Source organism: Ornithodoros turicata, chromosome 8 (assembly GCF_037126465.1).
Source record: "Ornithodoros turicata isolate Travis chromosome 8, ASM3712646v1, whole genome shotgun sequence".
Lineage (NCBI taxonomy): Eukaryota > Metazoa > Arthropoda > Arachnida > Ixodida > Argasidae > Ornithodoros > Ornithodoros turicata.
Genome location: NC_088208.1, coordinates 17,986,247 through 17,999,677, shown reverse-complemented (window position 1 = coordinate 17,999,677; position 13,431 = coordinate 17,986,247). Strand labels below are relative to the sequence as shown.

Below are 13,431 nucleotides of genomic sequence, written 5' to 3'. Positions count from 1 at the left end.
ATTTGAGGCTTTTTTTTTTTTACATTTGCCGGAAGCGTTTCTGAACGTTCTTATGACGGGACTGTGGCTACGTGCCTACAAATTTTGTCATCGTGCATTCTCGTCTCTCGACACTGCCATCATAGTTTAGTGACACTTACTTGGGCTGTGTAGCAGCATGTAGTGAAAGTGACATTCGCTTGGGAAGAGCGCACCTCACGAAAATGACACCAAACTAGCCCGTGTGACAGGGTATGACCCCCTAACTGGACTCTCACAAGCATAACCGAACTTCGCGGCGCTGCGTCTGTCAACGTACCATCGTTTCTTACTGCACTATAAAGTGCCACTGCGGACTCGGAAAACAGCGTTCATTTTTTATTTAGTCCATGAAAAGAATGTGCCTCAAGGATTCTATACGTGAAATTTCAATCCTGTTTACGAACGCTGCGCATTTCTGTCAATTTTTGAACATCTGTTGAGCCTCCACAAGTTTCGATGACGCGAGGAGCGAGTGACGTAATCATAAGCCTACCAATTGCAATAATGTCATGTTCTGGAGAGAGCACTTTTCTCCTAGCAATGACGCCGGCGTCCGGGGAGGGTCACCTGGTGGCGAAGTCACGTGACAGGACACTGATCGAAAGAGCGGAAAGTGGGAGAGATGTTATCTCCTTCCTTTGTGTTTTCTCGAAGGTCGGAGCGGTCGGATGTGTCACATGGGGCTCCGCTAACGGAGTGCAAAAAGTGAGCCCCCTGGAGGACACGAAGGGCGACAACGTTGCCAGATGAGAGCTGGGCGCACCGTTGGAGCCAAACATGACGTCACAGTTCTCAAAAATAAAAATTAATTTTCTCTACCTTTCGCGTCACGTACACTGTTAAAACAGAACTTCACTACATAGCATATGCTCCTAACCAACGATCATTCCGAATAATATCATTCTGTGCATTGATTTATTGTAAAATGGGAGGAGGCGTCTATCTGAGATACATTATGCTTGTCCCAGATTCTGCCTCCCACCTGTTTTGAGCAAATCAAGACACAGAATGATATCAATCGGAATGGTGGTTGGCTAGGCGTGTGCTATATGGTGAAGTTCTGTTTTAACAGTGTAGAGCCAAGATATTTCGCAGGAATGTAAAGTGGGACAAGAAGATTTCGGTAACACAACTTTGGTAGGATTTTGAAGACACGAGTTCGTAGTGGCACTTTAAGTGTGTTCAGCAAATCAGGGCATGCTGTACTTACTGCGTAAGCAGCAAGAGCGTGCGTCGCGAACAAGCCACGGCCTCTTGAATGATGTCTTGCAAGAGATAGCCACCTTTGAAGTTGCGGTCGTAAGTGCAGACAGAGAACCCTGATTCTTCGAGACCAGGTAAAAGATGGGTATACGCCCAGTCGGAGTCCTTGCTGCTGAAGGAGAGGAAGACGTCGAACATTTTGTCTTTGTCCAGGTCGTCCTCCTTAACGAATCGAAGACCGTGAGCGTAAAGCCAGATCTTGATTTGTCTCTCGCGCTTCAGGTATATCATCGTTACCGCCAAGCACCCGGAGAGCACAACTGAAAACAAATATTCCAAGTTAGTACAGCCAAGGAGCTGTAAGAATCGGTCGTGTACAAATGTGGACAGTAACCGCGTATTCGCACGGACGACATTCCCCGAAGTACTTCAGCGGAAGATGCACGAAACGTCGTAGCCTTCTACTATCACGCGAGCGCGTGCGCCCAGCGTCATGTCTTTTCCTGCTCTTCTAGCCATGGGGAGTATCCCGCGGCCCAGCAACAAGATATTCCGTAGGAGGCGACACGAGAGGTTGTGTCGCCTGCTGTGTCCACAGTTCGCCGCTCCCAATATTCCGGTGCCGTGCGTATGCTCAGCAAAAGACGCGGTGAAACTACATTCGTTTTCTCTTTTTTTTTTCTCTTTCTCTCTTTCGTCCAGTAGAGTATCCCCAGAGATGTCGCTCGTGTGAACACGCGGCAAGAGGGGAAAGAAGAGGGTAAGGAGGCTCCTCTGTCAGCTTTATGAGCAACTGCACCACATGGAAGCCCCCCCCCCCCCCCCCGCGCAGCCCAGAGACAGCCTTGGACAAGCGGATGTCACTTCGAAGTCATATTTCCGTACTGTTGCCACAACCCAGAACCAAAGAGGAAGGCCTAGTCAGGGAAGGCTGGTTGTCGTGTGTATGACGTGGGGGGCTGTCGGGAGCTAAAGTTTATTTACGAAATTAAAAGATGATATTTATTGTATTTTATATTATGAATCAACCTCACTCAAAGACTCAGTGCGTACAACACAAATTCATTTTGTGAACATCACGCGTTTTTCCGAATTTTCGAAAGAACGCGCAAAACTTCATAGTTTCGGATTCTCCATGAGTGGGTGACGTCACCGGGACAGTCTGTCTCTCCTACGGACAGGTTGCATCTCCGCCCTCCAGCCTGCGTTGGAAGACTGCCAGCAGCTGTGTTGAGGAGTCAGAAATCGACCTTCGAGGAACAACGTTGCCACACGAGCGTGTATAGACTGGGCCATGACGTCATCCTTCCCCAAACTAGAAATTAATTTCATGATCCTTCCGGCGTCCCTAGAGGGACAATCTTTTGGGAGAACACATTGTGAGAGACTTAGATCGCAATGACATAATGTCTGACCCTGCACTCTTAGAAATGAACTTCACCGCATAGCACGCTCCTAGCCAACCATCATCTCGAATGATATCGTTATCTGCCCTGATTTGTTGAAAACGGGAGGCGTACGCCTTTTTGTGACAATTATGAACAGCATAAGTGTCACAGAAAAGGCGTACGCCTCCCCTTTTCAACAAATTAGGGCAGATAACGATATCATTCGAGATGATGGTTGGCTAGGAGCGTGCTATGCGGTGAAGTTCATTTTTAAGAGTGTGGTTCCGTGTCAGCGCCGCGAAAGCAACTGGGGCTATATACAGCATGCGGTCCTGAATACACGAGATGCAATGCCGTGGTGGCACATTAAGACCCTGGAACAACGTGAGTGTGTTAACCGGGGGAAACAGTGGCTGTGTCCCTCACACTAATTCGATCCTGCTCCTTTCACAATTGATGCAGGCTCTCAACAACGACATCCGTCTACATCGCTGCGTTTATGTCGTCCCGTGTAACAAATCATGAATGATGCAAAAATGTAATTCTGCGATGGCGATGCAGAATTATTTCCTGCGGTTGTTTCTTCATTGTTGCAACACGAAGTCGCTGGTACAAGCAAGAATTCGAGTCTCAAATTATTTCGTGGTATCTTGCCAATACTACTTTGACTAGTAGAGGTAAAAGCCGTGTTCTTTTCCAAACTAATTATGTTTCTTACCGTGGCCATTCCACGAGAATACGACAAAGTTACCGGAAAACCCATGTTAACCCAATATTAATTTCTTTCTCGCAGACAATTAGTGGTTGAATAGCCAGCCGGTCAACCTAGAGAATCGACAGATATATGTATAGATAGAAAGATGTCGATATAGAGAACAACAGGATTACTTTGGTATCTCAACTGTTCGAATTATTGTTTTGTAGCATGTATCTGTTGCTGTTACTCCTGACAAGATCAATAATATTGATTAATAGTAAATGTAATAAATAGCTGTAATAGGGATAATTCATTGTGGAATTAATGCACGTATGTTTTCTTGTATGTGTGTGTATACAGAGCAGATGGGTACCATGCACGTGAAATTATGTTTTGTTTTCTTCTGCCTCATACTAAATCCCCCGTCCGCACTATAACGCCATCGAGAAGATAGTACGTTTATCTGTAAATAAGTAAACAAGTAGATAAAAATTAATTCTTAAAGTGAAAGCCATGGTACTGATTAGCGAACTCCTCCGCAATAACGGCACCACCGGTCAGGATGTCTTTAGACTGCACGTCTTACAAGAACCCTACCAAGGAACGGCACTCCATAGGTCACGAATCCCGACGTCTTGAATGGGCAAAGGTCCTTCTGCTCCAGGTCCATAAACAGCATCGACGATACCCCAGCATTTGTTCCTTCAGCACACCTGAGGACACCAGCATCTCTGATCTATCAAACGGAAGCAGAGCAATGACGTGATTGAATGAATCACATTGTCCACAACACCCATGAAGACTGGCATAGAAGCCGCCATATATATCTTACCGTATCTTCATGTGATTCTGCCCACTGCCTGAAGGCGTAGTCCTCGCAGTCGCAGTTCCACGGATTTCCAGATAACCAAATCCCCGATAAGTTCAGATTATCAACTACACTTAACGGGAAGTGCCAGAAAGAGTTGTTTTGTAGGAACAAGTAACGCAGGTTCTTCGGCAAGACTTTCCAATCGAGGTTGGCGTACAAATTATTCGTAAGGTTCAAGCTCCGCACCGCCGGCGCTTGCTTCGCTAAGGACATGTCTAGCGTGTCCAACAAGTTCCCGCTAAGATCTATGACGGCCGTGTCTCTTGGAAACTTCCGTGGCACCGCCTTCATGTTCCGGTAAGAGCAGTCGACCTTAATAAATCCCTCGTAGCCGTCCGCTATACATTTGCAGCTGCACTTCTCGTCGCAGTCTTCGAGCCTGATGTCCAGGCTGTATCTTGTTTCGTTGCTTAGGAAGGGAGCCCCGGCGAGCCTTGGCGGACTGTTGCAGAGAGGGACGTCATGGGCCGTGTACAGCCGTGGTATCTCGTACAGCCAAGATAGCTGGCAGTCGCACGTTAATGGATTTCCTGCAAGGAGTTATTAGGCAATATGTAGTGTGCATTCAACATTCAATCAATCAATTTATTTACTCCCAAGAGTCCCTCGGGAGGGCGTTACATTGATTGATTGATTGATTGATTCGACGTTCGCGACGTGTCGTTTTCCCATGCCCAAGGAGATGCCCTGCATCTTAACCTTTCTTTCTTTCCTTTTCTCTTTTCTGCCAATAAATCCCCCCCCCCTCCAGTATCTTAATGCGGGGCAAGACGACGACATTTTTAGCTTGACGCCATCTATCCCAGAAGCGCACTGCTTCATGAACTTCGCACTGTATCGTTAAACTAAGGTTGTAGTAGTAGTTGTTGTTGTTGTTACACTTTACTGAGATGCGCTTTCTTAAAAGTTAGCGGTGTAAAAGTCCGCTTCTAAATTCTATCCCTCGCAGTTATCATGTTTTTACGCGTAAGAAATGGAGTAACTGGGAGGACATCCCGCCCCGATCTGTCATCACCCTGTTTTCGCCAAAGTGCTGCTTCGGTGTCACGTGTACACACTACACAAGTAATTTCACGTGGTTGAGATGCGCACATATTGCAAGACTTTTTCAAGAAATGTAGGAACATGTCTTCAGTCAGGCTTTTGTCTTCAGCAGCCCAAGATGGGCGCAACCTTCATCCAATATTGCATTTAAAGGCAGACGCTCCCAGTAGCACACAATACTGCCATAGCCACGGCGAAATGAAAAAAGTAAAATAAATAAATAAATAAATTAATTAATTAATAAAAATGGTAGGCTGTCATTCTCGTGCTATGGTGGAGTAGAGACAGAGTGCGTGGAGTCCATGTTGTATCTCATACGCGTGTGGACGTCATATGGAGTTATGAGGTCTGGGACGAGTGGGTAAGCGAGGGATGCATCCTTGAGATCCAATGTTGCGCTTTGTTTTTCATGCTGTCGTGGAAATGGAGTCATCAAAATACAAAAATAAAATGAAAAGTAGCTGAAATGTCATCGCAGAACAGGAATATTAGCCATTACCCGAATTCAGTACGGGACGATAATTTTCGTTTCCGTTTCTGTTTCGATAATGGAATACCGTGGCATGCGTTTCTGTTTCCGTTATCGTTAGAGCGAATTAAGGTAACATACCGTTTCTGTTTCCGTTACCGTTACTCTTCCTTGCGAAAAGGATGATCGAGTGTCGACCCCAGTTCATACCAATAAGCCGCCCAAAAGGCGCACTTTCCCGCCCACCCACTCGACCAGTATGTTGCCACTTCGACCATCACTCTTTAAAAAAAAAGGGTGTACTTTAACTCCTTTCCTTGCCACATATATAACACCCTTTTGGAGAGTACAATTACGCTCAAAAGGGTGTCTCCTCACTCCCTCAAGGGAGTAGCATAACACCTTCTCCCTGCCAGGGAGTAATATTACTCTCCAGTAGGGAGAAAGGTGTTATGCTACTCCCTTGAGGGAGTGAGGAGACACCCTTTTGAGCCTAATTGTACTCTCCAAAAGGGCGTTATATATGTGGCAAAAAAAGGAGTTAAAGTACACCCTTTTTTTTAAGAGTGCACGCACATCGTTCGTTAATAGCGGCACACCTCCGCAATTTTGAAATTAATAACTATTAAGGAAAGAAAAAAGAAAAAGAAACGAGGGGTCTGGCGTTCTGTTACACATGACTATGTACCTCCTGGTGTTGTGTTCGAATCCTGCCACCGGCTCTGCTGTCTGAGCTCTTCCCTGAGTTTTCCGAAGACTTTCCAGGCGAATGCCTGCACAGTTTCCCGTGAAGTCGGCCCAAGACGCATGTTAACCCCCCTATGCCCATTCTTTCCTTTCTGCCGTCTCTCCACCAATCCGCACCTGTACGCCGCTCATAAGCCACAGTTGCTTCGCGGCACTAACAGGAAATAAAAAAAGTACTTCCTATCCGTTGCTGTTTTCACTGCTCCGTAAAAAAAAAAGAAAAAAAAAGTACTTGCGAAACTTAAAAGTACTACATATCACCGCGCTCCGGCGCGTATCTGCTCCGCCGGCCCGCTAGCTTTCCCAATACACTTTTAATGAAGATATAACTTCTTTCTGGTGCTGCTGTCGGGCGATATTTCGAAACTTCAGGTGCGCTCTTTTCAAACCGGGGAAAAATGAAACGAAGAAGAAAACGGATAGAGAGAGAGAGAAATTATGGTTTTAATGGCACAAAGGCAACAAAGGCCATAGAGCGCCAAAACTACGGTGAGTGTGTGAGAGATGTCTATGGGAGAGATGAGAGTGGGATGTGAGAGTGTGTGGTAGTTAAAAGCTATCTACAGGTATGAGCGATGAGATGGAACAGGATAGGAAAGAGAGGAGGGTGAACAGGCTAACGTGCTTGGTGGACGATAACAAGTGAGTATCTACAAGTGTGAGCGATGAGGTGATCCAGGATGAGATGTTTACATGAGGAGTTCAGTGATATTGGATAAAAGCGGAGCAATACTTAACATCTACATCTGACTATGTAATCCACACATGGTCAAAAATTGGATAACATTATCAAACGGCACAAGAGGAGTGTCACCCAGTAGAAGGGCTGGGTGGAGTTTGACATGGTATCTGTAGAGTGCGGTGAAATACTGCTGGCGTTGGTGTTCGAAGTGAGGGCAGGATGCCAGTACGTGCAAGACAGTCAAGCTGTCACCGCAGTGCGCACAAGCTGGCGGATCCTGACCTCTCAGTAGGTGGTGATGCGTGAGCCATGTGTGCCCAATCCTCAATCTCGCGTAAAGAACGGATAGGAGGTACATAATCACGGATAACAGAATCCAGGACCCCAGTTCCCCTCTACAACTCCGCCTTCGACAATTTTCCTCTAGTCTCCGTAGTTAAAAGGATCACAAATTAATTTCAATTAACGAATTAATTAATCAATGAGGAAACAAAAAAATAGACCGAGTATCTCTGCACCCTTACTAACATTACCCACCAAGTCCCGTTCAAGTGAGATGCATCGTTTAACAAAAGTTTACAGGGGGGGGGGGAATATGTTTATTATATATAAAAAAATAAGAGGGAAAGGTTAGCCACCGGTATGGCGGCTTGCTATTCCCAGGAAAAAAGGGGAAAAATAAAGGCAAACAAACTTGTTTGCAGATTTACAGATTTTAAGCGAAAGTTTACAGATTTTAAGCGAAACACCCTTCAATAATATAGAGAAAACAGTGTCACAGGTATGACGGCATTTGGAATGGCCCCATTTCTGCCAGCAATCCTCGTCTACAAATAAGTCTGCAGACTTCGTTGATAAGGCTCCCCCAAACTGTTTCCTTGCTTTCATATACCATGGTATATGATAGCAACGAAACAGTTTGAAGAAGCCTTATCAAGCCCGTCGTGCAGGGCCCACTATCGCCTAACAAAAAAGCGACCGGTGATAACTATTCGCTCTCTCATGTCCCCCACCTTGTTTTTTTTTTGTTTGTTTTTTTCACGGCTCCTATCACTTATACACGTGTAGAAACGTAAAGTTGTCTTACTTGCACAGCACACGCTATTAGGCAAAGCGCACTTTAGGGAGGGCGTGTCCGCGAATCTTGGGCATGAGACAGATGAGCTGCTTGAACAGCATATTGAGGAGATTGGTGTATGCGTGAGGAGAAAAAAAATCCCCTCTTCACGATTGGGGGACGAAGAGTAACCGAAGAGGCGAGAGTATGTGTCTAGCTCCCGTGGCTCAGTGGTTAGCGTGCTGGCCATGTCACGTCGAGACTGAGAGGTACCCGGGTTCGAATCCCGGTGCCGGCTGTGCTGTCTGGGTTTTTTTCTGGGTTTTCCTCAGACGCTTTCAGACATATGTCGGCACAGTTTCCTTAGAAGTCGGCCCAGGACGCACATTCCCCCAGGGCATGAGTCGTGAGGTTGCCCACACACGTGAGGCCGACAACGGCAAGCCCTATCACCACCTATGTGTCCGTCCTTTTCTTTTCTTTGTTTCACCAATGCGGCGGAGCTTCACAAGTCTCCAATGTATAAGTAAGTTCACACTGTTGTCGTTTGTTTATCTGACTGAAACTGAGTAATATAGTTTTCTGGCTTTCGCTGGTTGCTAGAGGAAACATTTATTAAAGCATCTGTATACGCGGGATTAATGGGGATGTTTCAGTCAGGAAGGCACGAGTCAAGAATTAAGGAGCTTTTCTGTTTGTTCCTGAGGAATCTCTTTTTCTCAAACTCTCTTTCTCTCATTGTCTGGAATGGTTCGAACATATGAAAAGCAAATATATTTAGCAAGGCGAAGCATGACGGTTGCAGCAAAATCAAATCGCCCAGGAAAGTGAGCCACGTGGTCACAACAACTTGGCAGCGTCTTATATTTGCAAAGCAATGTATAGTGCACCGCAAGCGCAAGCTAGACTCTGAGGTGATGAAATCTGTACCCAACCTGGACTGACCTCACGAACGGGAGGTGACTTAGCCCAATTCAACGACCCTACCTTTTGCGAGGTGGCAAGTTTCGAATCTGTTAGGCTAATCATTCCCGTGTTACCCCTGCACTGGAAGCAGGGAAGGATAACGGGCGTATTTTGGTTTACCGTTTCCATTTTCGATAGTGCTATATTTTCGTTTCCGTTATCCGTTTCTGATACCGGCCTTTCAATTTCGTTTCTGTTACGTTTCCGTTACTGTTTCCGGTAATGGAACGGTTGTCGCAGAGCTGCGGGATGACAGCCTGTCCGGCTGTATCAGGGCCCTGTTTTGCCCAAGTGCTGCTTTGGTGTCACGCGTATACACTACACAAGTAATTTTACGTCGTTGGGATACGCACCATCTTGCAAGATATATATATAAAAAAGTAGGAACATGTCTTCGGTCACTCGGAGTCCAGCAAATCAATACAGGCGTAACATTCATCCAATGTCGCATTCATAAGTGGGCACTATCAGTAGTAAATAATACAGCCATGGCCATGGTGAATAAAAAAAACAATAAATAAATAAGTAACTAAAAATCGTGATGCGTCCTCCTCGTGCTATGGTGGAGTATGGTGTTGGTGTCATGAGTTATGAGGGCTGGGACGAGGTAAGCGACGGAGGCACCCTCGAGATCCAGTATTGCGCGCTCTCGTGCAGTATTTAGAGCATTGCAGGGAATGGAGTGATCAAAACGAAAAAAAAAAAGAAAATGAAGAGTGCGTAGCGCATGTGTTGTGTTCCTTCTTAAGTCTTCGTCTTATAGCGCTCAGCAGCAATGTAAAAAAAAAAATGAAGTCACTCAAATGTCATCGCACAACAGGAATAGTCATTACCCGAATTCATTACCGGACGATAAATTCGTTTCCGTTTCTGTTTCCGGTAATGGAGGACCGTGGCATAGGCGCCGACTGCGGGGGGGGGGGGGCGGGGGCCCTTGCCCCCCCCCCCCCGGAACATGAACTATGGGGGGCGCCGCCTCCCCCGGGAAGTCCCGCTAGGAGACTGACACCAACCTTTGGGGCTCGGAGCGCCCGGGTCAAAAGAGCGAAGAGGCAGCAACCCCAAAAATGCATCTTGCAATTTGTAAAATATGTATCCGCCCACATGTGAAGGCGTAACGCCTTCAGTTGTGCACATGTTCACTGTTTACGTTCTCTCTGTTTCTCTTTTTCTTTTTTCTGTTCTTCCTTCCTCTTATTTCTATACCAGTTCTGCATACATCATAAGATCCCGCCAGGGTGTGTGATTAGTTTTGTGTTCTTCATTTTTCTTTTCTTTCCTTCTTTTTGTTTTCTTTTGCTTTCTTTTTTCTTTTCCTTTTTTTTGTCTTCCCCTTTTCACTTTTTTTTTTTTGAATAACACGCCGACATCCATCTGGCTTACCCTTCTTTTTTTTCTTAATAAACATATCCCCCCCACCCCACCCCCGCCAGAGTACTTATTTCGCGGTGCGCCCTTGCCCCCCCTGGGAAAATGAAAACCCTCCGCCTCTGGACCGTGGTATGTGTTTCCGTTTCCGTTACCGTCTCCAGTTTCGGTAATATACCGTTTCTGTTTCCGCTACCATTACGGCTACCCTTCCGTGACTGGAAGTGCATCAGATGGGGTTGTTTAAATGCATATAAAAAGTTATAGTCCACAGAATTTTATAATTCTTTCATTTTTAGATTCAGTATATGACCCTCTTTCACATCTACGCAGTATTTACGTCCCAAAAGCTTTCACTAATTTTCAAAAACGAGTGGTCCCGATACGGAACTACACCCGTGAGATATTTTTGACTTTTGCATTCCACATTGTACTTTCATGTCTCACATTGCCTAGCGGTCTCATAACCACACGCGGGAAGTTCGAAACCCCTCCGTGGCGCTCTGCGTAGAGATGCGTACCGAATTTCCGTAAATTTTGAATCGCACGAAAAAAAAAAAGCGTTCTTTTGTTTTTTATTGGAAACAATGAAAACAAATGTGGTTACTGCTGAGTCGAGGCATTGCCGGCCAAAACCACAGCATACAATGAGCTAGAAGCTTTAGTAGTGTTCATCCTCTAGGCATAAATGCAGAGCAGAGCATCCCATGAGACTGCTGTCTACTCAGCGATAGGTAATTGGAACAACCTGTCCACTCCGACCAGAACTCCGACATTATGTGAATGCAATGGCGATCGCTTGGAGCGGCCAGACGGAGCACTAAGGTGGCGGGATTGGAAGCACATAAGCCACTCTCGGTGGGTTGGAACGCATCAAAGGCACGAAAATTTACATTTTTGAATTTTGTCGCCTGGAAATTTTGGGCTATCTTTCCGGAGACGAGGGAAAAGACCGAAAGAAACCGGTTTTCCCCTCAAAATTGCATTTTTTTTGTTTTTGTTTTTTATTTCGCATCTCTAGCTATGCGTGTATCGCCCGCATTTCGTCCTTCTATGGATTTTAGCGCATCTAATCATGAATTCATCATATTCGCTTAACCTCACGCAATACAGGAGGTCGCTTACCTCAGTATCTCAACGGGAGGAATCGCTCACCTTCAATCGAGATCATCTTCATCTGCTCTATCTCCTCCGGTAAGCTGACTCGATGAACGACGCTCAGGTTGTTGTCCTGCAAGTATAAAAACCGGAGAGACGCAAGAGTCCTGAACGCACCGCGGACATCGCTGATGTTATTTCTTTCAGCGTTGAGCCCCGTCAGTTCCGGGAGACTTTCAAAGTCGTTTTCCCTCAAAAACAGCAACTGATTATCGTACAGATATACACGCCTTAACATGGGCATGAAGTGTAGCGAACCGTTCAACGACGTCAGCCGATTCATCGATAGTCTCAGCTCCGCGAGGCTCACGAGTCCCCTGAATGCGTGTTTTCCGATCCAGGAAATTTTATTAGCGTTCATATTCAACGCTTTCAGATTAATGTTTGTCCTGAACGCGTCATCCGGTACGTTCTCGAGATCGTTGTAGTCGATGTCCAGCTGTTCCAGCAGCTGAATGCCGCGAAACGCGTCATTAATGGCGCCGATATGATTGTTGGAGATGTCAATGACCAGCAAAATACCGCCCTTCTTTTCGTTTCCGGCGTTGCATTTAGACGGATAAAGATTTCGCGTGCCGAAAGAATGGTAGTTCGAAGTGTTGACGGACTTGGGAAAAGAGTTGCCGTCGATGTGTCTGATTCGGTTGGCACGTAGCTTCAAGTACCGCAGTCGGTCGATGCACGAGAATGGTATGGAAGCGACATCGGATATTTCGCAGTACTGAAGGCTGAGGTTTTCGATGGCCGCGTTTCTCGAGTCGAACAGGGTGATGGTGTCGATGGGGTTGTGGTCGAGGCTCAGCGTCTCCAGAGAGGGGAGGTTGGAGGCGGACAGGGTTTGGATGTGGCTGATGCGGTTTGCATCCAGCTTCAGTGTCTGAAAGAGAGAGAGAGAGAGAGAAAGAGAAGGAACAGCTTAATTACGTTCTATTTTATATCAAGCTCAGCATGGAGTATATTTGATGCCACATTTGGACTGTACAATGCTCCCTCATTTTGTGTGCTATTCTGTTGCAGAGTTCTACAGGGTGTTACCCTATAAAAGTCTACCCGTGCCGCCATGCCGTATTCGCCAATTACTCAATGCAGGTGGCATATTGTGCGATCCTTATACAAAGCTCATAAGGACATTTAATCTTGGTAAATTTCAAAGTGATGGAGTGCCGCAGCACGAAGTTATAACTCAAAACGTGAAATTCCCGTAGTCAAAACAAACAAGATGGCGGCGTTGAGAAGAGCACTTGCACATGCCGCTCCCCTCACGACAACGTGTCGCATGTCCTGCCAGCCGGATCGAACTGCAGACTCATTTCGTTTTCGTGTAACTGTCATATTTTGCTCAGAAGTAAGAAACGTGAGGAACGATAAATGCCGACGCATACTAAGCAGACGACACCCAAAAGGGATGTCGTCTGCTAACTGAGAGGCGCCATCTTGGCTGTTTTGACTACGGGAACCTCACGTTTTGCGCTATAACTTTGCGTTACGGTGCTCAATCACTTCGATATTTACCATGATGGAATGTCCTTATGAGTTTTATACGTAGGCAACACATTGTACCGCCCGCATTGAGTAATTGGCGAGCACGGCATGCCGGCGCGGGTAGACTTTTATAGGGTAACACCCTGTACATTCTTAAAAAAAAGGGGGGGGGTGTAACTGTCGAAATCTCGTCGCTGCATGTGAGTAAAGCCGGTGCAGCATTCATGCAGCCGTTACTTGCAGCCGGGATATATTATATGACGCTGAGCGTATAGGGA

General features: G+C 46.1%; 1 protein-coding gene across 1 annotated transcript in view; it reads right to left on the bottom strand.

The window, feature by feature from the left end:
- LOC135367537 (uncharacterized) overlaps positions 1 to 13,431 on the bottom strand; it is a 46,889-nt gene that overhangs the window by 1,910 nt on the left and 31,548 nt on the right. The window contains exons 8-11 of the mRNA XM_064600832.1: positions 11,669 to 12,548; positions 4,142 to 4,710; positions 3,907 to 4,045; positions 1,232 to 1,544 (exon numbers count right to left, since the gene is read on the bottom strand). Of these exons, the coding sequence (XP_064456902.1) occupies positions 1,232 to 1,544; positions 3,907 to 4,045; positions 4,142 to 4,710; positions 11,669 to 12,548 (1,901 nt within the window). The remainder of the gene's footprint in view (positions 1 to 1,231; positions 1,545 to 3,906; positions 4,046 to 4,141; positions 4,711 to 11,668; positions 12,549 to 13,431) is intronic.